This window comes from Nycticebus coucang, chromosome 6, assembly GCF_027406575.1.
Source record: "Nycticebus coucang isolate mNycCou1 chromosome 6, mNycCou1.pri, whole genome shotgun sequence".
Classification (NCBI taxonomy): domain Eukaryota; kingdom Metazoa; phylum Chordata; class Mammalia; order Primates; family Lorisidae; genus Nycticebus; species Nycticebus coucang.
The window spans coordinates 30909419-30934527 of NC_069785.1; the positions used below are offsets into that span (position 1 = coordinate 30909419).

At 47.0% G+C, this 25109-nt stretch overlaps 1 protein-coding gene across 2 annotated transcripts in view; it reads left to right on the forward strand.

The window, feature by feature from the left end:
* Positions 1-25109, forward strand: part of SLC7A8 (solute carrier family 7 member 8) — a 54910-nt gene that overhangs the window by 25651 nt on the left and 4150 nt on the right. Inside the window, exons 1-6 of one of the 2 annotated variants that reach the window (XM_053594765.1) lie at positions 5214-5319; positions 17063-17188; positions 18619-18772; positions 19351-19474; positions 20956-21059; positions 24310-24406. In XM_053594765.1, the coding sequence (XP_053450740.1) occupies positions 17164-17188; positions 18619-18772; positions 19351-19474; positions 20956-21059; positions 24310-24406 (504 nt within the window). In that variant the 5' untranslated portion in view covers positions 5214-5319; positions 17063-17163. Of the gene's footprint in view, positions 1-5213; positions 5320-17062; positions 17189-18618; positions 18773-19350; positions 19475-20955; positions 21060-24309; positions 24407-25109 lie in introns of those variants that run through there. The other variant, XM_053594764.1, reaches the window with a different exon arrangement.

Below are 25109 nucleotides of genomic sequence, written 5' to 3' on the forward strand. Positions count from 1 at the left end.
ACAGAGGAACAAGCAGCACTTGGGGTCTAGAGAGAAATGGCCTGTTTGAGAAAAGCAAGTACTTTTGTGTGAGTGGATCCTTAGAGAGTAACAGAAAATGAGTCTAAACAGGTGAGCAAGAGCCATATGTCATGCAGAACAGAGCAGGTTTTATCCAAGGAACAGGGACTCCTCACAGAAGGGTTTTGAGCAGGGGAATAACATGACTAGGTTCACATTTGGGTGAAGAAAATACCATGAAACTTGGAGCAGGGAGACAGACTGAGCATTTGTCCAGGCCAGAGAGGTGGTGGCCTGACCTAAAAGTGAAGCCACAAGTATGGAGAGGTGACAATAACAAGAAAGATTTAGTAGAATTAGTTGGATATGTTGATTGATTAACTACTAAGGCGGAGAAATCCAGTTTGTCTACAAATCAAAATGAAATATGTTTCAATTTAAATGTCTCCAGCATCCATGATGAGCAATTAGTGTTCTACTTCTGCCTTCTATGATGTCCTTCCCAGAGGCCTAAAGGATGCTGAGGATATCTCTGGTTAAAAATCTTCACAAGAGGGCGGCGCCTGTGGCTCAGTTGGTAAGGCGCCGGCCCCATATGCCGAGGGTTGCAGGTTCAAGCCCAGCCCCGGCCAAACTGCAACAAAAAAATAGCCGGGCGCTGTGGCGGGCGCCTGTAGTCCCAGTTGCTCGGGAGGCTGAGGCAAGAGAATCGCGTAAGCCCAGGAGTTAGAGGTTGCTGTGAGCTGTGTGTCGCCACGGCACTCTACTCGAGGGCGGTACAGTGAGACTCTGTCTCTACAAAAAAAAATAATAAATAAAAAATCTTCACAAGAGTGGTTGTCCCAAGATCCTGCTCAGAAACCTGGTCTAGAGCAGTATTACTTAGAAAAATAATGGGATTCTTGGGAAGCAGTATGTAAATGAGAATTACAACACTTTGTTCATTCAACAGACATTTATTAAGTGCCCATGATGTGCTAGATACTGTTCTTGGCACAGGGCAGGCTGCAGTGAACCCAAAAAACCTTTATTCTCATTGGAAACAGCAGCAGCAACAACAAATTAAATCTATTGCGCTTGCTCGCGCTCTCTCTCTGTCTCTCTCTCTCTCTTTACTTTTTGCAGTATGAAACAAACTTTATTGAGGAAGAGAACGATAGGTTTACAGAGCAAGAGCAAGATATAAGTTTACACAGACAATGAATGGATCACTTGTCACAACAAAAAGGTCACCCTTCTCTCTTACCAAGTGTTATATTGAGTCCACCTGTGTGTCCTATTGCAGTGGTCCCCAACTGTTTGGCAATAGGAACTAGTTTCATGCAAGACAATTTTTCCAGAGACAAGTGGTGGTAGGGAATAGTTTATTATAGTCTCAGTGCAGTTAAACTGCTCTACTAAAGATAATCTGCACTGCAGCTGCTCCCCAGCGCTAGCATCACCACCTCAGCTCCACCTCAGATCATCAGGCCTTAGATTCTCATAAGGAGCAACCTGGATCCCTCACATGTACAGTTTACAGTAGGCTTCATACTCCTGTGAGAATCTAATGCCACCACTGACCTGACAAGAGGCAGAGCTGAGGCAGTGATGCCAGCAAGATGGAGAGCAGCTGTAAACACAGACAAAGCTTCGTTTCCATGCCCATTGCTCACCTTCCACTTCCTAACAGGCCATAGATTGGTATCTGCCAGAAGCCAGGGATTGGGGAATGCAGCTCTACTGATACTGAAGGCGATGCAAAATTATTCAATGACTATCAAATATTTGAGTGTCTGTTCTACTTGAGACACTGTACTAAGCATGGGGATATGTCTTTCCTATACCAAGGAACTCACAGTCCAATGAATAATTCTGACAAGTATAGAGGACATTTCACACTTCAAAGGGCTAAGTTCCCAAGAGGACAACATCAGGAAGCTAAGTGCAAGAGAAATGGGGGCAGAAAATCTCAGAGAAAGTGACATTTAAGGCTGGGTACAGGCTAACACCTGTAATCCAAGCACTTTGGGAGAATAACCTGGGACAGTAGCTTGAGGCTACCCTAGGCAACATAGTGAGACTCCGTCTTTACAAGAAAAAAAATTTTTTTCATTAGCCAGTGTGGTGGCGTGTGCCTGTGGTCCCAGACACTCAGGAGGCTGAAGTAGGAGGATCACTTGAGCCTAGGAGTTGGAGGCTGCAGTGAGCTATGATTGTACCTCTGTACTTCAGCCTGGGCAACAGAGAAAAACTGTTTCTTTAAGAAAAAGAAAAGTGCACAAAAGGTCTTATGGATCATGGTAAAGAGATTGGGCTTTACCCCAAGAAAATTGGGAAGGCATTAAAAGATTTCAAGCAGAAGACTAACATTATCATATTTGAATTTTGGGAGAATCATGCTGCAAGGGTAAATGATGGGTTAGTAAGGAGAGTAATATCAGAGGTGAGAAAACTGATTACAAAACAGTTACAGGAATCCAGGTTAGAGATGATAGTGATATGAATCAGGGATGGAACAGTGGGAGTGGAGAGAATTAGACATGTCTGCCACTTGCAAGGTAGAATTGGCAGGACATCGTGATCAAAAGTGACACAGTCTTTTGGGGGATACAGGTGAAATAAATCAAGTACAACACTGGGTCATATTCTTTTTTTTTTTTTTTGTGGTTTTTGGCTGAGGCTGGGTTTGAACCCACCACCTCCAGCATATGGGACTGGCGCCCTATCCCTTTGAGCCACAGGCACCACCCACTACTGGGTCATATTCTAATGTTCTCTCATTGGTGTGGTTTAGATAGGTTGGCTCCTCTGTCTTTATCACCTTCCCATTCACTGTCTATACTTAACATCTGTTACGGGACTTAAGGAAGATATCCCCTGTGATTTTTGTAGTTCAAGTCTATAATGGCAGAGCAGACACCAATTCTTTACTGTTATTCCACCTCCCTGCCCTATAAGGCCTCTGGAGTGTCTCTTATGCCTACAACCATGGAAATGAAGGTAGCTCCGTTACTCTCATTTTACATTTCTGTAACAGTGACTTAGTCTTGAGCTCCAGTAAGAACCATTATTGGTATAGTGCTTTATAGCTTATATATCATAGTAAGCAATTACACATATCACAGGGAATTCAAGAATTTTACAGAGGTCTTCATCCCTACAAATCCATTTGTGCTGTACCCTGCTGTCCTTTGGTTTAAACCCTCTTCCCAAACCAGACTTTCCCTCCACTCCCCTCAGCCAGCTACCTGAGAAGTCAGTCTTCTTTTTAGGTTTAATATGTTTCGATTGCTGGTCCAGATCACCTCCTCTCCCCTGATTTCCCTTAGCATCTCCTCTGCTCTCTAGCTTTTGCTCTCAGTCTGAAGTTCTGCCTTTCAAACCATGTGTCTGCATAGAGCAGGCCCTGGAAACTGAGGAAGGAGGGGCTTGTTTCTGGAAATGTGTGCCCATCCCTGCTTAGGAGAATGAATAATGGATGGATTGAGGTTCTCCGAAACAGGGAGTTTTCCTAAAGTTCAGCAGGTATGATAACAATTTGTTTACTTTCTCAAATCAGCCTAGAAACTTAAATTCTCCTTTGGCCTTTTGTTGCTGATTTTCAAGGATCACTGTTTTTCTCAGAGGCTCTGGCACCTGTGCTTTATGAAGTCACTCACTAATTGTGTCTGGTGAAACTTTAGGGTTAATATGACATACCAAATTCTTATCACATACTCAAGACCACAAAATCAGAAGACTTATGGAAGTGAGGCCAGGGGTACTTAGAGCTTTGGGGGTATGAAGAAAGGGCAAGATTTGTTTTGTGCGAGTTTGAGTACAAGCTACCTTTGAATTGGATTACAACTTGAACCCTTTTACAGAATTTTGCAACCTAGGTCCAGGTTTATAGACCTTGCTGAATGCTAGCCTTCTGGTGCCGGAACCTACCAGACCTCGTAGGACCACACCCTCTCTTCCAAGACCCAATATGCTGCAGGGTTAGGCTAGGCCTCCTGGGCTCAGCGAAGACCCCATAGAACCCACCCTCATCCACCCTGCTCTGTGCCTGTACATTGTCCCTGAGCACTGGCACAGGAGATAACAGGAAGTTTTCAGGCCCAGGCCCCCCCAGGTAGCATAGCACACCACCCCTGGCTTTCTTGATGTCTTCCGTTTTTCTCTTCTCCTCTACCACAACTAGCTCAGGAGCCATGTTTAGCTAATGCTGAAGAGAGGACTACTTGGCTCTTAGAAAATGCTGAGCTGGGCATTTGGGCTTCTTGGCTGAAGTAAATACTGGGTGGTGATTCAGCAGAAACCCCAGCTCCAACAGCTGGCATAAAAAGGAAGAGAAGAGAGAGGGGGTGAAGCAGGGTGTGTGGGAGCTCAGCTGGAGTGTCCAGTAAAGGCCCTGTAGTTCAGGACCTCAGGAGCCCTCAGAAGTCATGGCTTCTCTGCAACCCTCCTCCTCCACTGGATTGTCATTGGAGGAGAGAAGCCCTTCTGGAAGGCTCACAGCACCTTCTCTCCTTTAGAGGAGATGACTAAAGCTTTTGTCAGTGCTTCCAGATGAAAAAGGCTAGAGAAGGGGAAATGTTCCTGTAGTGTTATTGGCAAAATCTATTTCAAAACCTAACTTTCCATTGTGTACTTTATAGGAGCTAGGATCAAAGCATAGTTTACAAGAAGGGCTGCTTTGATTTTTTTGGTTGCTATTACATGTATAACTTCACCAGTCAAGTTATTTACATCCAGCAATACAATAATTCCTTTGTTGTAGGTAGGCAGGGTGCCTGAGGACTTTACAATGTATCTCCTCACCCCATATGAAAAATGTCTTGGCACTGGGGAGTTCTAAGAGGCTGACTCCTTGTCTCCTCACTCTCCCCACCCCAGGCCAGGCCTCTCAGAGGTCTTTCAGAAGGAACGATGGCTCAATTTGATTTGTGTGGGCAGAATTGCGTGGCCCTTATCAGAGCCCTGGATTGTGTGCCTTAGAACTCAAACAGCCTCCGTGTTTTCCTTGCCTATCGTGCCTGTTGGCAGCGGTCACTGGTTACCTCCTCGATCTGGAAACGGCAGAGGTGGGACAGGCCAACACGGAGCTGCTTTGCCACAATTAGAAACACGTGCCCAGTCGCTTCCAGGAGCCTTGGCCAAAAAGCCCTGTCTAGCCTATCATAGACCAGAGCGTTGCCACACACCCCCCAGGCACGCCCACATCTCCCACAGGGCACCAGAAGGCTGCCCACAGGCTCTTGCTGCTTGTGACCCTTTTTCTCCTGCCCAGAGGGGAGGGAGTCCAGGGGAGCTGGCCAGGGCCCGGCGGCAGAGAAGTGCACATCCCTGAAAAAGGTGAGGCTAAGAAACCAACCCCTCTGGCAGGCCCATGACCCAGGTGAAATTTATGGCTGTTTCAGAGGGTTGGGGAGCTCCGTCCTGGAAGGGTGCCTATTTTGAAGGTCTGGAGAGGAACAGGGCGTTCTGATTTCTACAAGGTGGCGTCACTGCTTCCTTTTTCAGCAGCTGTCTACTTAGTACATTCCATTTTTCGCTCAGTCTGTCCTGCGTTCTCTCTCTGTTCTGCTTCTCTCCAGCCCTTTCTCTCCCTTTCTCATTTCTATTGCCCCTCCCCTCCCTACCGCCCCTCTTGCTGTTTCTTGTGCTCTTGTGCTGTCTTCACCATCTGTCTTCATGGACTCTGGCAAATGTGAACATTTTTTCCCCTTTCTGCTGCCTGTTTTCACATATGTAAAAAGACCAGGAGGAAAGGCCTGTTTCTGGGAATGTTAAAGGAAAACAAGTCTTTCCAAGCTGTCTCCAGCCCACTCCTGAGAAAGGTGTGAGACAGCAAGACCAAGAAATTCAATCGGAGACTCTGGAGTTTGGAGGGAATGAGAGATGGTGACATTATTAAGAGAGCTGGTGAGAGAGGACACAAGACAGAGAAAGGACACTCCCTGCAGGAAATGATTTTTCTAAAGCCCTCTAAAAGCCCTGGGAGCAATGGATGCAACTTTCTTGGTTTCTGAGGCGTGGCCATCTTAGTCTTCCCCTTTTGTCATCTTGGCTTTTTTTTTTTTTTTTTTTGAGACAGAGTCTCAAGCTAGAGCGCCATGGCCTCATAGTTCACAGCAACCTCCAGCTCTCGGGCTTAAGTGATTCTCTTGCCTCAGCCTCCCAAGTAGCTGGGACTATAGGCACCCACCAAAATACCCAGCTATTTTTTGGTTGTAGTTGTCATTGTTCTTTGGCAGGCCCAGGCTGGATCCAAACCAGCCACCTCCAGTGTATGTGGCTAGTGACCTAGCCACTGAGGTACAAGCACCGAGCTGTCATCTTGGCATCTTACTTCCTACTGCCCATAAAGCAATCTAGGTTGGGAGCCACGCCAGTATCTTCGGGTGACAGACTCAGAGTCCCAAGTGGTTCTGGCGGCAGTGACCATGGATACCACTAACAGGAGGTACCCATGGGCCATTCTGTGCCTTTCTCAGAGGGCCAAAGGATTCTCCCACATGGATCCCTGAACCAACTGCATTCTTTCTGCTAAGCCAACTGTGCCTCTATGAACCACACTCTTCTGGTCTGACAGGGTACAAGTTGGGATGGAGCCATTTGGACAGGGGCTGGATTATTTGTTATAAGAACAATTACTGAGAAGAATGAACCAATTGTGGCTCTCCTTATAGCCAACTCATGGCCCTAAAGGTAAACATTTGAGGCCTATGTACTACTGCCCAGAGGCACTCAGGGACAGGAATGACCTTAGAGATCCAGAACTTCATTTTATATGTGAGCAAAATAAAACCTGGGCTAATAGTGGCAAAGACAGGACTGGGATAGTCTTGATTCTCAGTGGCCAGTTCTGCCAGCAAATTCTTGCTGGTCCAGCTCAGCAAGAACCCAGAGTCCCGTACCCAGAAGCAAGGGCACACTTGCAGTCAGTCAGCAGCAGCCTTTGGGGATAACCTGTACTTCGTGTGCTTCTTAGAGGAGGGAGAAGCAGCCACACTGTGCACCCTCCCTCCCCCCAACTCTGTCTGGCATCACAGGCACTTGCCTGCCCTGTTTCACGGGGCTATCCCATGATGTAAAAATCCTGATATTCATCCCCTAGGGCAGCACAGTGGCTCTACAGGCACCCTCCTTGATATTTTCCGTGTAGACTATCCATCCATCCATCACTCACTCAGCAAGCTTTAGCACCTACTGTATGCTAGACAGTATCACAGGCTCTCAATGCCATGCTGGCCGGCAGGGTGTTCTTCAGGGCTGTTTGTGTGCTGCTGGCTGCAGGAAGCAGAGAGCAGTTTCATTTCCACTGGGCCTGAGGAGTAGAGGGGCAGCACAAATCCTTGGCTTTCTACAGGACATTCCCTCCCAGCACCCAGAGGCTCTAGACTTAAAATGTTTGATGTACTTTTCTTCACTTGTGGAAACTGAGACACAGGAAAATGCTTGGCCGTCTGAGCTTGAGTCCAAGGCCTTAGTCTATTCCTACCAGCCCCACAGCCCTCTACTTCATCCTAGTGCCGTGACGCCTTCCCCACTTCAGACAACCTGGGTTGAAGGACCCACAAACAGGTCATTTGTGAAGGAGTATCCTCCTGAGAGAAAGATGGAACAGATTAGAAACTAAGGAGACGGGTCCAAGGTATTGCAGGATGTGGCCGGACGTGTGACACGGCTGCTGTAAAAAACCCTCCTTTCCAAGCTATTTCCTTTCCCAGCCCCTCTCCTTTGCCTCTGATTGTCAGCATGACTCCGAGCAAATCCCATCCTTCTTCTTAGTCTGTGAACAATAGCCACTTACTATTCTATGCAGCATTAGACATTACAGAACATCTTCACAGAGTTAAAATGGACTACATTTTACAGAGAAGAAGGGAGGCCCAAGGAATTAACTAACTACTCAGGGAGAGTAAGCTGGGAAGAGTTCCATGGCCCTTGAGTTCCTCAAGTTCTAAAGTTGTGAGATTTCTAAATTCAGACCTGCCAGTTCCTTCTGAGGGAGCCATCCCTGCCTCCTTCCCAGGCTGTCAACCATTCTCCCTCCCATTCTTACCACTTGACTCCTCCCACAAGCTACTCTGAGCTCTACAAGCTTCACTAGAAAAGGACACCAGAAACCCACATGGTCCTTCACTCACCAGGTGCTACGAGGGAGAGATGAGTGGAAGGTAATGAGGCCACCACCCTGGCTCTATGATGATGGCAGAGACTTAAAACTAGCCCCATAACTCTACAGTTCATCCTTAAAACTTTGTAAATGAAGATTTGTTGATTTGTTTACACTAATGATTCACTGATGTTCCATTTCAAAATGCACCAGAGAGATTAATTTTAAACTGCCTGTGTTACCTATAGTCTGTAACGCTGCTACACGCGGACTAACAACGGGGATACGTTCTGAGCAGCACGTCCTTAAGCAATTTCATCATTCTGTGAACAACACAGAATGTGCTTATACAAACCTAGTTGGTGTATCCTACTGCTCCTGGGCTACAAACTATACCCCATGTGACTGTACTGAGCACACTGGTAAATATTTGTGTTTAAACATATCTAAACATAAAAAAGTACAATAAGGCTCAGTGCCTGTGGCTCAAGCAGCTAGGGCTCCAGCCACATACACCTGAGCTGGTGGGTTTGAATCCAGCCCTGGCCCGCCAAACAATGATGGCTGCAACCAAAAAATAGCCAGGCTTTGTGGCAGGTGCCTGTAATCCCAGCTATTTGGGAGGCAGAGGCAGGAGAATCACTTGAACCCAGGAGTTGGAGATTGCTGTGAGCTGTGATGCCACGACACTCTACTCAGGGTGAAAGCTTAAGGCTCTGTCTCAAAAAAAAAAAAGTACAATAAAAACACTGTATTATAATCTTACAAGATCACTGTCATATATGTGGTGTGTTGTTGAACCAAAATGTCATTTTGTGACATATGACCATGTTAATTTAAGGTAAAGATTCCCCAGAAGTGTTGCTCCTATTCCTCCTTTCCAAAATGTATAATCCCTTAACATCATGTGTCTCACCACCTACTGAATCAGGCTGTACTGACTCAGCCTAGAAAAACCAGAGCAAGCTCTGCCAATGTTTGCTTGGTGCTGCATTCTCCTATGAAAGAGTACACAGTATGGCCACTCTGTACCCTCCAACTTGAGGAGTGAACTCAGAACACTTGAGATCATCTTTTGGCTTTCCATGTTGACTTCTTTTGTGAGTTTTCATTATGGCTGCTGGTCAGTGGGATAGGAGACCAAAAGAACTACAGGAATAAAGAATAAAGGGGCATGGCACCCATAGTACAGTGGTTACGGCGCCAGCCACAAACACCGAGGGTGGTGGGTTCAAACCTGGCCCAGGGCCAGCTAAACAACTACAACAACAACAACAAAAAAAGCCGGGCATTGTGGTAGGCACCTGTAGTCCCAGCTACTTGGGAGGATGAGGCAAGAGAATCACTTAAGCCCAGGAGTTGGAGGTTGCTGTGAGCTGTGACACTACAGCACTCTACCGAGGGTGGCATAGTGAGACTCTGTCTCAAAAAAAAAAAGAATAAAAGAACCTTGTCTGTGGACATCCTGACACTCCTCTTGTCTTGCAAGAAGTTTATAACTCTTGGGCCTCTTGTGTACGTGAGCCTGAAGTTGTAGAGAATATGGAGGAGACTGGAGGAGAACCTAAGATTAGACAAAGGAGGGATATTGTGTCTTTTGCCCTGATTTCTCTAAAAGAAGAGAGGAAATGCACTGCTGGAGTTATTAAAGGACAAGCCTGTTTGCTACTGTATTGAATTACCAAGGGGAGGAAAAGGAGAGAGGCAGTAACTTAACTCTAGAGGCAGGATCCCAGCTAGAGTTGAGGAGCTGGAAGAGTTGAGATATTGTCATGTGACATGAATTTGCCAACTAGGTTAGCACATCAGTGACCTCACTTTCACTATCCACGTCTACAGCCTCCACCCCCTTCTCCGACCTGGTGTCCTGCAAAGCCTGTAGACAGACGATCCTCTGGGGTCCCAGTATGTGTTGCCTGATGTTCTTTAAAAGCTTTTATCTTTAAGGGTATGCCCTTCCTTTCTGGTCTTTCTACTTGATGTCTAGTCCTGTATTAAGTTTCATATTACTACCGTTAAAAATTAGCACAAACTTAGTGGTTAAAAACTACACAAATTAGGGGCGGTGCCTGTGGTTCAAAGGAGTTGGGCGCCGGCCCCATATACTGGAGGTGGCAGGTTCAAACCCAGCCCCAGCCAAAAACTGCAAAAAAAGAAAGAAAAAAAAAAAACTACACAAATTAAATCTTAAGTTCTGGAGGTCAGAGTCCTAAACTCAGGTGTTGGCAACACTGCCTTCCTGGTGGAGGTTCTGGGGAGCGTGACTTTTCACAGTTGCTAGTTTCTAAGGATCTCCTGCATTCTTTGGCTCGCAGCCCCTCCTTTCATCTTTAACTCTCTCTTTCTGATCTCTTGTTTCTATCATTGCATCTCCTTTTGTGATTCTCACCCTCCTGTCTCCCTCTTGTAAGGATTCCTGTGATTACATTGGGCCCTTCTAGATAATCCAGGATAATCTCCCCATTTTAAGATCCCTAAATGAATCACATTTGCAAAGTCCTTTTGCCATTTCAAATAACATATTCCCAAATCCCAGAGATTAGAACTTCGACTTCTCTGAGATAGCCATTATTGTGCCTTCCACAGGCTTCATGATAGTTGCAGTCATTGCCAAGGGGAGGAAGTGAAGGAAAGATTCCTGTGATTCCCAGAGATTGAAGTCTGAGAGTAAGGACTAGGATAGTGGGTGGTGCCTGTGGCTCAGTGAGTGGGGTGCTGGCCCCATATACTGAGGGTGGTGAGTTCAGGCCCAACCCCGGCCAAACTGCAACAATTAAAAAAAAAAAAAAGGATGAGGATAGGGCTGGGGACATGTTCTCTCCAGGGAACCCACCCCCTCTACAGTGGCAAGCAAGTTCCAGGTTGGTGGCAAGGACTCTGCATCTCTCTGCCAGTTCCGCAGCTTTCCTGAGGGCAGGAGAGGTGGAGCCTATCTCTCCCACTTGGCATTGGAGAGGGCTCGGACTCTGGCCAGGGCTCTAGATTGCTAGATACTGTGTTTCCCACCTCCTACCTGCCTCATTCTTTGTATCTCTCCTGTCATGTTGATGTTGAGTTCTTCAAACTGGGCAGATTAAGTAACCAACTTCTGACTTCAGCATCTTCTTGAGCTCTCCTTCTTCTTCTTCTTCTTCTTCTCCTCCTCCTTCTTTTTGAGACAGAATCTCACTCTATTGCCCGGGCTAGAGTGCCAAGACTTCATAGCTCACAGCAACCTCAAACTCCTGGGGTCAAGCGAGTTTGCCTCAGCCTCTCTAGTAGCTTGGACTACTGGTAAGCACCACCATGACTGGCTAGTTTTTCTCTTTTTAGCAGAGACAGGGTCTCACTCTTGCTCAGGCTGGTCTCCAAGCCATCCTGAGCTCAAGCAATCCACCTGCCTTGGCCTCCCAGCGTGCTAGGATTACAGGCGTAAGCCACCACACCCATCAGAACTCTTATCTTCATAATAGTCTTTTCCTCTATTTTTCACCCAAATAGCAAAAGAGAAAGAGTAGAGAAAATGCCCAAGAAATACAGAGAAGCCTGGGATTCTAGAGGGCCCTCTAGAGAAACAGAAACCACTTCCACAGCTAGATTAAAATGGACAATAGCCAGAGACTTATACCTTTTTATTTTGTCCAGCTGGACTCAAATCATAAGATTCTCCATGTTTTTAGGGTCTCTTCCTCCTGAAGGAAGTATCTCCAACTCCCCTGGGCTGAAGTTAGGGCCTCGTCATGGATGCACATGGTTCCCGTAAATAGCTCTGCTGTCACCACCTTGTTTTGGTGGTCATCTCCTAGTTCACCCATCGCCCCCAGTACACTGTCAACTTCCTGAGGGCAGGCACTTGTGTCTTATTTATAACCTCCTCACCTACCAGAGTGCCTAGACCTGTGGGCTCTGTGCAGATGAGGGATAGACAGGTGGAAGTTCCTCACATTTCAAGCTGCGGTAGCCACTGGTAGCTTCCAGGAGGTCACTGTATATCAAGCATGCAGAATTCAGGGTCCAGCTGAGAGAGAGCATAGTCTTCAGCAATGGAAAGGAGTGCTAGGTAGCAGACAGGAAGCCTCAGGACTCCTGAGCAGCGCAGGTGCCTGGCAAGCACCCAACTGCCTTCACTCACTGACCTTTCCTCTCTAGAAGGAAGGAGGCTCGGGTTTCAGCCTGCTGTGAGGGAAGCTGTCCTGTGGTACCAGGAGCCTGAAAGTGCCCTCTTTCCCTTCAGTCACATGCTGTGATCTCCTAGCTGCTGAGGGAGGGGTCAGATCTGGGGGCAACCATTGTTCCAAGGAGACAAGGCATCACAGGCAGCCTGCCAACCCCCCACCTCATCCTCAGAATTTCTCTTTTTATTTCAGAAAGATCTTTGAAGGTGAAAGTTAAATATTAATGAGGGCGAGGTTCTTGGGAAGTTGTGGAGATAACCTTCCACACCGAGGTTGTCTGACAAAGTGTCCTTACCCTTTAAACATCTCTCCTCACTCCCAGGAGCACCGTGGAGCTAACAGTTTGAAGGAGTTTTGCCTTGGCATTTTATAAAGAGATGATTTTGTTTTCTATTCTAGCACCTGAGAAGGTGGGCACCTTCCCCTTCCTGCTTGGGGTAGGAGGAATTTCTTTGAGTTGTCCTACTCTGCCCTTATTTTCCTGAAGCACTTTCTGTCACCACCCGGCTCACTCTCTCCTCCCGGGAACCTTATTCTGTAGTCTTCGCCTACCCTGAGGTTCATGGGTTTTTGTTTTCCAACCTTCCTTCCTGTTACAAGTCAGTCTCTTTTATCCTTTAGTCATTATTGTTGTGTCTACCTGAATTCCTGGGTATGGGGGCCCAGCCTCCTACCCCTCATATCTCAGGGTCCTGGGGAGAGGCTGAGCTCACAGACCCAGTTGTTGGGAGTGATTTGGGTTGGATTGTCACCAGGCACATGATCCTGAAATCCTCACTGAATTGAGTAAGATAAACCAAGTGTGTATTTATCAGGATGTCTCAGTCCATCTGGAACATTTGAGTATTTACAAAATGTTCTCCCTGTTCGGGCACTTAAAATCCTTCCTCTGACAACATGTTTTGCTTCTCCTTATATGACACCACCTTGGATAACAGCTCCTCCACCAGGAGTCAGGAGTTTCAATTCCCAAAGTCAAGCTTCCGGTTGCTCTTTTGGTTCTGTGAAGCCATCTGGGGACTGTGTCTCCTTTTTTTTTTTTTTTTTGTAAAGACAGAATTTCACTTTATTGCCCCTGGTAGAGTGCCATGGCATCACACAGCTCACAGCAACCTCCAACTCCTGGACTTAGGCGATTCTCCTGCCTCAGCCTCCCGAGTAGCTGGGACTACAGGCACCCGCCACAACGCCCAGCTATTTTTTTGTTGCAGTTTGGCCACGACTGGGTTTGAACCCGCCACCCTCGGTATATGGGGCTGGCGCCCTGCTCACTGAGCCACAGGCGCCGCTGACTGTGTCTCCTTTTGATGAGATTCTTGGGGAGCAGGGGAGATTGGTATGAGTTGTGGAACGTATACACTGAGATGAAACTGGACAGCTAATGAATTGTGGCATTTTAAAATTCATTTATTAAATATTTGTTGAGCACCTACTATTTGCAGACAGCAATGATATGCCCTGGGATTAAAAACGTGAAAAAGTCACAGTGCCGGGGTGGCGCCTATGGCTCAATGGAGTAGGGCGCTGGCCCCATATGCCAGAGGTGGCAGGTTCAAACCCAGCCCAGCCAAAAAAGTGCAACCAAAAAAAAACAACAACAACAAAAGTCACAGTGCCTGCCCTGCTAGTCTACAAGGAGAGAGGAAAAAGAAAAATACACAGACCATTTTAATGCAAAGAAATAAGTATGAAAATTGGATATAAACCAAGTGGTCTGGTATTGTTTTAGAGAAGAGAAATAAATTTTGCTCCTTGTCTATAAAACACAGCTGATATATCTTCCCTTGAAGGCGTGTTGTTAGGAATAAATAAAATTATAAATTATAAAGACTCACAGAACAGGTGACATATGAGCTGGATCTTGAAAGATGAGAAGGAGTTTGCCGCATGGAGATGGTACAGGAAGGAAGGTTACAGATACATAAGGACCTCCCTATCCTGCCAAAATAATGTTTTCAGACTCGAATACGATTGGGAAATACTTGGAAAGTAAAAGTAAAGTTTAAGAATAAGATATTGATAAAACTTAATCCGCATTCAATTGAAGTCAGAGACCTGGTTAAAGACTTGAGGGAACAAAAATAGTTTCATGTTTTTAAATGTGTAACATGTACCTTTTGAGGACTAAAGGGGTCCCGGTTGCTGTTTCAGAAGGAGAAGCAAGAAGATCTTTCTTTCTTTCATTTTTGAGACAAGGTCTTACTCTGTCACCCAGTCTAGAGTACAGTGGCATGTCATAGTTCACTGCAGCCACCTGGGCTGCTTCTGCCTCAGCCTCCCAAGTAGCTTCCCCTTTATTCTTTTTTTTTTGTTTTTTGTAGAGACAGGGTCTCACTTTATGGCCCTCGGTAGAGTGCCGTGGCCTCACACAGCTCACAGCAACCTCCAACTCCTGGGCTTAAGCGATTCTCTTGCCTCAGCCTCCCGAGTAGCTGGGACTACAGGCGCCCGCCACAACGCCCGGCTATTTTTTGGTTGCAGTTTGGCCAGGGCCGGGTTTGAACCCATCACCCTCGGTATATGGGGCCGGCGCCTTACCGACTGAGCCACAGGCGCTGCCCTTCCCCTTTATTCTTAAGCATTGGGATCTCCTTAGGAATTCTGTTGCTTCTGGATAAAGAGGCAGAGCTAACCCACTCATCCCCACCTGCCCCACAAAACAAGATAGATGGCAAATAAGCATATGAAAACTTGCTCAATATCATTAGCCATTATGGAAATGCAAATCAAAACCACAATGAGGGGTGGTGCCTGTGGCTCAAAGGAGTAGGGTACCAGCCCCGTATGCCAGACATGATGGGTTTCAAACCCAGCCCCAGCCAAAAACTGCAAAAAAAAAATTTTTTTTGATGAGTCACACTCTATTGCCCCTGACTAGAGTACAGTGGTGTCATAGATAACTACAACCCCAAACTCCTGGGCTCAAGTGATCCTCTTGCCTCAGCCTCCCAAGTAGCTGGAACTACCGTAGAGGCATGAACCACCATGCCCAGCTAGTTTCTTTTTTTCTTCCTTCCTTCCTTTCTTTCTTTCTTTTCAGACAGAGTCTCACTTTTTCACCCTCAGTAGAGTGCTATGGCATAATAGCTCAGAGCAATCCTCCCAAACTCTTGGGCTCAATAATCCTCTTGCCTCTTCCTCCCAAATAGCTGGGACTACAGCCACCCACCACAACTCTTAACTAGTTTTAGAGATGGGGTCTCACTCTTGCTTAGGCTGGTCTCAAACTCCTTAGCTCAAGCAATCCACCCCCCTAGGCCTCCCAGAGTGCTAGGATTACAGGTGTGAGCCACCATGACCTGACGAAAAAAAAAAAAATTTTTTTTAAACTGACAATACCAAATGTTGGCGAGGGTAGAGAGCAATGCGAACTTACATACGTGGCTGGTGGGCATATAAATTATGTAGCCACTTTGGAAAACAGTTTGGCAATTTCTTATAAAGTTAAACATACATTATACATATGACCCAGTATCCCATTTCTGGATATTTACTCAAGAGAAATGAAAACCTCACTCAAAAACCTCTATAATCAGGCAGCACCAGGTAAGGCACCGGCCCCATATACGGAGGATGGCGGGTTCAAACCCAGCCCCAGCCAAACTGCAACAAAAAAATAGCCGGTCACTGTGGCGGGCGCCTGTAGGCCCAGCTACTCGGGAGGCTGAGGCAAGGGAATCGCCTAAGCCCAAGGATTTGGAGGTTGCTGTAAGCTGTGATGCCACGGCACTCTATGGAGGGTTAATAAGTGAGACTGTATTAAAAAAAAAAACAAAACCGTCTACAATCCGTAAAAAGACTTCTACCCAGGTGCTTACGGTACCTTTATTATTAATAGCCCCAAACTGGGAATACCCAAATACCTATCAGCTGATGGATGGAAAAACAAACTGAAACATTTGTCTAATGAATACTATTTGACAATAAAAAGGAACAAATTACTGTTATATGCAGCAACATGAATAGATCTCAAAGCATTTTATTAAGTGAGGCCAGGTGTGGCAGCTCGTGCCTGTAATCCTAGCACTTTGGGAGGCTTAGGCAGGAGGACCACTTAAGGCTGGAGTATGAGGTTGAAGTGAGCTATAATCATTCCAGTGCACGCTAGCCTGGCAATGTGATGTTATGTGAAAGAAGCCAGACGCAAAAGGCCATAGAGTGTATGATTCCACATATGTGACATTATGGAAAAGGCAAAGCTATAGAGGCAAAAATGAATTTGGTGGTTGCCAGAGGTCAGGAGAGAGGATTGGCTAATTGATTACAAAGGTGAGTAACACGTAGGGGAATTTTTTGTAGTGTTGGAAGTGCTCTACATACTATGTGTGGTAATGATTAACCAATTAAATGTATTTATCATCAAATCTCATCAAACTGTATAGTTAAAAAGGTGAATTTTGCTACATATAGATTATATCTCAACAAACTTATCTAACAAAAGAGTCTTCTAAACATGTTACCCCAAAATCAGGCTCAGAAAGGTGACAGCCAGAATCCCATAGGTGCTCAGGGCTCTCCTTACAAAGAGCATGATTTGAAAACAAGGCCCATACCTGGTCAGATGCTTATGTTTTCCCCCAAAGTCAAATTCCATGCCTGCTTCTGGCTTCCAACTCTGGGCAGGGCATGCTCTGACCAAGCTTTAATTTGGGACACATAATCCTCATTGTTAACCCACTAACCCAGCCAATGTTTCTGGTCATGGGCTGAACACGTGGGATGTTTGGCCTATCTATGACACTCTCATCCTCCCTGCACTGGACAGTGTGCAGCTTCCTATGGTCCCTGAGGGTATGTATGCCTATGGGGTCTCTCATTTCAGTGCTCCTGACATGGGTCAACTGTTCCAGTGTGCGGTGGGCCACCCGGGTTCAAGACATCTTCACTGCTGGGAAGCTCCTGGCCTTGGCCCTGATCATTATCATGGGGGTTGTGCAGATATGCAAAGGTGAGTGTCTTAGAAATGACAGGGCCAAACTCAACTCCCTGCCACCCCTTGTATACCCTGAGATTTCCCAATTCTGGCCTGAGTGACTTCTCTTCTTCATCTTCCCTTGCTTGACAAAAGGGAAAAGAAATCATTTTCCCCCGGGTGGCTGGAAGCAGGGAATGCTTCCCCATGCTCAGCTCATGGCCCCCACACATCTGGATAAAGACTCTGGCTCTCTGGACTCCTATTGCCCTTTTACCCCAACCCCAGCGAAGCTCCCTACATCTTAAAGTGTGTCTTGTCCATATAAAGTGGAGGACAGAGAAGGAGAATTTTATATGCTCCAAAATTACTTATAATCTCTGCTAGAGAGAGCTCTACATTCCCGGGGCCCCTGCCAACATTCCCCACTGGATTTGGTCCTTTCCAAGACCGAGTCTCTATTTGGTTTCCATGGGACCCGGGCACCAAGAGGTCACCCAGTGTCACTGCCTCATGGAGAAAGCCAGATTACAGAGAGACCTCCCACCTGCCCACAAGCCCTGAAGGCAGTGCAGAGAGCCCAGGTTTTTACTCCAGGAAACATAATTAAGTTCCAGCTATATAATGTGCCTGGTTATTTTAATCAGTTGGATTAAGTTCCTTAGCAGGTTATATTGTTTTCAGGAATTTAGACTTAGGGAAATCACTGTGCTGTCCTTTCAAAGATAGCAGGTCCCTCCTAATCTGGTTTCAATTCTTTCTCCTGGTCACTCTAATCTCCTCATTTCCTGTCTAAAGCTGGATTACAGGTGAATAAGTAACATATGGTCAGTTACTCTGTATTCTTAGTTGGCAACCTGTTTTGATGTCCTGCTGTGTGGGGACACTATGGTAAGAGATAGGAAGACAATTTAAAAGCTCTTCGCTAAAGGACCCCTGGTGTCAAGAATCTATACCTTGAAAAGACAGAACAAACACACACTTTAAAAAGAGATAGGAGGGTATCAACAAAGCAAGTAAAACAACCTTGGACTAAACAACCTTGAACTAATACAGTATTACAAAATCTTTATTTGAGAGTTTCTTGTTCATGATGTTTTCTTCATAAAAATGTACAAACTTTGACATTAGGGAAGGTGGTCAGGAGACTGCTAATGACTCTAATCATATGTTTCCAAAGCCCAAGTTACCCTGGCCTGTCCTTCCAAGTAACTTTGCCTTTTACTAAAAGGACATTCAGAACTGTGCTTTGAACCTGACTCCCCATTTGGGCTTATGGTTCTCAGGGGGCCGGGAGGTTCTGGATCTATATTTCCCCTTCTCCAATATATTGGGTTCACTGGAGACAAGGCAAAGAGGTGGCATTTTCACCATAGGAAGGAGTAAGAGACCAGCCAGAGCAGGCCAGGGGCTGTCGGGCCTTTGACATGCCTCTCCGAGCAGCCTCCTACTGCTTGTGTCCACAGGAGAATACTTCTGGCTGGAGCCAAAGAATGCATTTGAGAATTTCCAAGAACCTGACATCGGCCTCATCGCACTGGCCTTCCTTCAGGGCTCCTTTGCCTACGGAGGCTGGAACTTTCTTAATTACGTGACTGAGGAACTTGTTGATCCCTACAAGTGAGTCGAAATAGCCCAGCTCTTCCCCTCTTCCCAGCAGCTGTGGCTGGGAAGAGAGCGCAGGTGTCTGCTCCTCTCTTCTCCTTCCCCAGCCCCATTCTGACTGTGATCAGGTCTGTCCAGAAGTAATAGTTCATTTCTCAGGAACTTCAGCCATTTGCCATCTACTCTGCCAAGAGGAGAAAAAGAATCCTGAGACAGTCCCAGAACAGATTAAAAGCTAAAGACTGTGTTGCAATTATACCACTGCCTTACAGAATGAACTTGCCCTAAGAAACTTCCGAGCATCTTACCTGTGTCAGGACAGGCCAGTCTTTGTGTCTTGAGGCAGGGAGAAAGATGTATTGTGGAGATTCAGGTCAAGAGGAGATCAACAGGTGTGCAATATGTTTCCAACCTGAGCTGTTTCCTTTTCTTTAAATAATTCTGCCCATATTGAAACAAAATCCACTTCCCATGGAAAGGTAGTATCACAGGAGGCCACAGGGTTAACCTTATGCAGGAAGGGATCCCCTGGGCCCCTTGGCAAGGTGGGTGTCCTGGGTGCCAGCCCCCCTTTACTCCCTCTCCCTCCACAGGAACCTTCCCAGAGCCATCTTCATCTCCATCCCACTGGTCACATTTGTGTATGTCTTTGCCAATGTCGCTTATGTCACTGCAATGTCCCCCCAGGAGCTGCTGGCATCCAACGCAGTTGCTGTGGTAAGAAATCCAAGTCCTAGTCTCACACCCCAGGAGTACTGACATGGACTTGCCCGTGTACCCCACTCACCTCTCCCCATCCAGGCCTCCTAGAAATTATCCCAAGTCCTCAGGGTAGAAACCATGGGTCCTCACTGGGGCATCTCCAAGTGCCCAGGGGTAAACCAGTAGCTAGAACAACTACAGTGGCAGGACGGAGTCATTGCCACAGAGGCTGAACAGTTCAAGAAGCTAAAATATTTACTATCTGTCCCTTTATGGAAAAAGTTTGCTGGGTCCTGATGTAGGGAACCTGGAACTCCAAATGTAAGGATGAGGATGGTACAAAAGAGACAGCCTCCTCCTCAGAAATACATGATTTTTCACAAAGCCTGCCATTTCCTTCTGCCTGACTCCTTCCTTCAGCAGGGGAAAGTGGGTGCTCGTGAGCTCTTTAGAAGTAGGAGTGGGTTGTGCTCTTTGGGGAAAGAGGTTGCACAGGAAAGACCTGGGAGCTGTGTTGCCCCCTCGCCTGGTTCCGGGCTGGACCACCACCCCACCCTGCCAAACAGTGGCTTCCCTGGTCGTCTCTCTGAAGACTAAAGAAAAGAGGCCTTCTCTTTTCCCTCACTCCTCCACCCCTCCCCACAGCCTGCTCCTATGACCAGCAGCCTGCCCCACTAATGTGCTGTGAACCTGGAAAAGCTGGTCCTTGCCTTTCATAGTCCTTCAATACGTGAAGACTAGTCTGTAGCCTCACTGTCTGTTCTTTCTTAGCCTAAGTAGGGACCTGTTCTTATCATTTTACTCCCAATTCATCTGTTTCTGTGAATTGAGAAATTCTCACCTTGTGAATTACAATTCACCCCGATTTTTTTTTTTTTTTTGGCCGGGGCTAGGTTTGAACCTGCCACCTCCGGCATATGGGACCGGTGCTCTACTCCTTGAGCCACAGGCGCCGCCCAGAATTCACCCCGATTTTACAGATGGGAAACTAAGGCTCGAAAATTGCAAGCTTTGTTCAAGGTCTCACAATGCCTAGGTGGAGGACTAGGATTTGAACTCAGATTTGCCTGACTCACAAGACTGTGCCCCTTCCTCTGCTGGAAGAAATTATATATGTGAGGCCTGGACTCATACCACCTGGCTTCCAATCCTGGCCCCTTCACTCCCCAGAGTGTGAGCTTAAGCAATCTGCTTAATCACCATATGCCTCAGTTTCTTTGTTCATAAAACAAGAATAATAAATATTAGTTTATCATTATTATTACCACCATGCACCATCTCTCTCAGTTAATTAACCCAAAATATGTATTGATGCCCACTGTGTAGCTGTTACTATGGGAAGTGATGGTTCTTACAGAGGCTCTCAGGGAACTTAGCCAGAGGGAATGGGTGAGGGTGGGGACGAGAGAGAAGCTTCCCCAGCAAGAAGGTAAAAGCTGAAGGGCAGGGAGCTGCAACCTCTCCTTCTCTGCTTATCCCTTTGTTTTCTCTCTCAGACTTTTGGAGAGAAGCTCCTTGGGGTCATGGCCTGGATCATGCCCATTTCCGTTGCTCTGTCGACATTTGGAGGAGTTAATGGGTCTCTCTTCACCTCTTCCCGGTGAGTGCTGCCAGGGCCCTTCTGGGGCCAGGGGCTGCTCTGCTGTGCACATTGCTCTATGTGCATGTGGCGGGCTTGTTTCTGTCAGTGGGTCTGTGTGGGCACCTGGATGGGGGGCTTGCAGAGGGCTATTGCTCACGTGAGGTGTGCATGTCAGTGTGGACACTGACAGGTGTGTGCTGCCCTGCCATCTAGGAAGTGTGTGGCATACAGATCCTAGGTGTTCCACGTGTAGTGGCTTAACCTCATTTCAAAAGGAGCAGAAGACTGAGAGGGCCCCTGGCCTACCTGAGGCAGTCCTGGTCAGGGGCCATGGGTAGTAGCAGGATAGCATCTTGGCTGCAGTCCTTGAGCCCTCATTTCCACTCACCTGGAAAGAGGCTATTGCTGGCTAGCAAGGGACCCCACTCTGAAAGGGACGAGGAGGGAGATTTATGCCTGGGGCCTCTGGGTCTGGCCTCCCATGGATGTTCTGGGACCAGATTGAAAGGGGATGGGATCACTACGATAGCCCTGAGGATCCTCCTTCCTGCTCAACAGATGGCTGTGAAGGCCTCTGTGGGGCCACCCATGAGACTCGGCTGGAGAATGTGGAGGGAGACAGAGGTGGGGAAGAGTGGAAAGAAAAGTACCTCCAAAGAATTAGCCCTTCATGTGTGAGCTCCACCCACAACTCTCTGGGAAGCCAGAAGCAGGAGTGGGCCCAGGGTCCCAGCTCCTGCCTCCACACATCCAGGGACGCAGCCCCTCCCTCGGGTCCCTTCTTGCTATCTTTAGAATGGGCTGTTGAGGCTAGCAGATGTTGCATGATTTCCATTTGTGTGATTCAAGGGGTTGTCCCAGGGTTCTTAAAAAGCCCCCATTCCTCAGGGCATAAGTCCTGCACAAAAGATGAGTCCCTGAGTTCAATGCCACCCCATCAGGAAGGAGTTCCTGTGAAATGACAAGGAAGTGCCATGTTTTTAGTACCCAGGGCAGGAAGGAGGTGTGGGGGCGTGTCCCGTACCCCAGGACCCTTGTGACACTTACCACAGCAACCTCATGTGCATGTTACACAGGAGCAGTGGCCACCTGGAGGCCCCAGCCAAGGGCGAGCAGTGGAAGAGCAGTGACCCATGAGGCTCCTGGGGATCTATTGGAGGAGAGTGACTGGCTGCAGTCCCTTTAGAGTGGGGTCTGTCTCTCAGGCAGGCCAAGCAGTGGTCTGCATGCATGTGGCATAGCTGTGTGTGCATGCAGGAGACGGCGCATGCGTGCCTGGCCCCTGATTCAGAGGCGAGACCTCAGCCGCTCAGGCCTCCTCTGCTCATCTTCCCAGTTCCTTCTTTCTTGTCACCTCCTTCCCTCCTTCTCTCTTTCTCTTGTGTTCTGGGGTGTGGAGAGGATGGTTCTTCCTGAGGAATCAGAGTGCATATGGGTGCTAAATGTCATCATGCTAAATTCTCCTCTGGTGTCAGCTAGCTGGGCAAGGATTAGCTCATGTGAACGTGACGCTTATAAATGCTGTTGGATCTGGACAATTCCATTGGTCCTGGCTGCATGTGGAGAAAGGACATGAATGCTGGGCCTTAGCTGTGTGCGCTATGAGGCCCACAGAGCAGCTGGGACTCAGTCTGGTGCATGAGGCTGCACTGTAGAGGGGCAATAGCATGGGTGGGGGGAAGGATGTGTGTGGCTGCATGAAACAGGGACACTAGCCTAGGTAGTTCATGATGGTCACTGCTCGTGGGTGCCTGGGGCACAGACACTTCCCACACTTCTGATGAGCTGCACCACTCTATTCTGTACACAAATTACGAAGTAAATAACAATTCTCTTCAGAGTTGCCAGTGTGTTCAATCTGTGCCTCTCTGTCCCCATCACACTGTCCCCTTCCTCTCATCCCTTGAGTGCTCCTTTCCCTAGAAAAAAGAAAAATTGTCTAATTTGCACTAATATGTGAAGGAATGCTAACAGTATTCTCCTTTTTCTTAGGAAAAGGAGGAAGTCCTGCTTTTATGTTAAAATTTCTCTTTTTTACTGATAGACAATAGACATATATATTTTTAAGGTTCATGTCATATTTTGAGACATTTACATTATGTACAAAGATTAAATCAGGGTAACAGGATATCTACCAACTTAAATATTTATCTTTATGCTAGGAACATTCAATTTTTTTTTTTTTTTCTTCTGGTGTATGTGGCTGACACCCTAGCCGCTGACCTATGGGCACTAAGCCTCAAATTATTCTCTTAAAATTTGTCTTTTAAAAAATACTTTAGGCTTGGTGCCCATAGCTCAGTGGTTAGGGCACCAGTCACAAACACTGGGGCTGACAAGTTCAAATCTAGCCCGGGCCTGCTAAACAACAATGACAACTGCAACAAAAAATAGCCAGGCATTGTGGCGGGCACCTATAGTCCCAGCTACTTGGGGGACTGAGGCAAGAGAATTGCTTAAGCCCAAGAGTTTAAGGTTGCTGTAAGCTGTGATGCCATGGAACTCTACCAAGGGCAACACAGTGAGATTCTGTCTCAAAATAAATAAATAAATAAAAAGGAGGGCGGCGCCTGTGGCTCAGTCCGTAGGGTGCCGGCCCCATATGCCGAGGGTGGCGGGTTCAAACCTGGCCCCGGCCGAACTGCAACCAAAAAATAGCCGGGCATTGTGGCGGGCGCCTGTAGTCCCAGCTACTCGGGAGGCTGAGGCAAGAGAATTGCTTAAGCCCAGGAGTTGGAGGTTGCTGTGAGCTGTGTGAGGCCACGGCACTCTACCGAGGGCCGTAAAGTGAGACTCTGTCTCTACAAAAAAAATAAATAAATAAATAAAAAGGAATGTTTTTAAAGCTTTCCATGTAAAGCTCAGTCCCAGTGTATCCAGGGATCTGTATCCCTTGGGAATGGTAGGCACAATTTTAAAGGTTTGAAGACCTTAGGCAAAAGAGAGGTTACTCCTGTACCTCCCAAGCACTGGGAGCAGCCTGCAGAGTGAGGGTCAAATTGCCTGTAACCCTGAGCCACTTAGATCACACTCAGGGTCTCCACATACCCAGGACTTATCCACATATCCACTGGCTGCCTCTGGTTTGCCTGCACCTACATTCATGAACATGGGCCCTGTGATTAGTGGTCTAGAAGGTGTGCACACACATATGGGGTACCTGGTTGGGTGGGTGCCCCTGTGTGGGAAGAAGGTAGGCATGGATGAGGGAACTAGGTTTATTGGTCCAATGGGCTATCCCAGGCTAACCTACTTCTCTCCCTACCAGGCTGTTCTTTGCTGGAGCCAGAGAAGGCCACCTTCCCAGGGTGCTGGCCATGATCCACGTGAAGCGCTGCACCCCAATCCCAGCCCTGCTTTTCACAGTAAGAGCCCTTCCTGTGCCAACCCTACACACATTCTCCCTCTCTTTGTGCCTCTAAGCCAGGAGTTCACACTTTCTACACATGCCCTTTCACCCTTCTGGTCTGCCCTGGGTCTCACTGAATCTTAGAGAATCTGGCAAATGATATTCATGAGCTTTGATAATATCAAGAAATACAGCAAGGAAAGACCCCTAGTCCTGAAATTCCTAAGACACTCAGGCTAACTTGTTTCCATTCTTCCATCCTTTTGGATCCAACTGAACTGACTGTCTCAGGATTCTAACTCACAAAGAAACTCCTCCCGGGCTCACCTCACACCTGTCACCGCCACGTTGCAACACTGGACCTCTGCTCCTGACTGGTCCTGGCATACGCCTGCCTTTCTGTTTCCTGCGTCAGGGCACCCAGTATCTTGGGAAACATTATTGAAACAAATTCAATGTTAAGGGTACATTAAATAAGGAAAATCATAAAGGCAAGAAGACTGGTAAACTGAAGAAGGAGGAAAAGAAACTTAGGATGAGGAAGAAATGGGGGTAAAATGTCCCTAGAGTAGAACCATTTGAGAGAGCTAAAGAAAGGAACAAAGAATTGTCCTCATTGAGTCTTTTGTGTTATTTCTATTTTCCTTATAGATCCTGAATAAAACTTTAGAAATTACTTTGGTCTATGAGAGAATCAGCTAGAAATCAGGATAACAGAG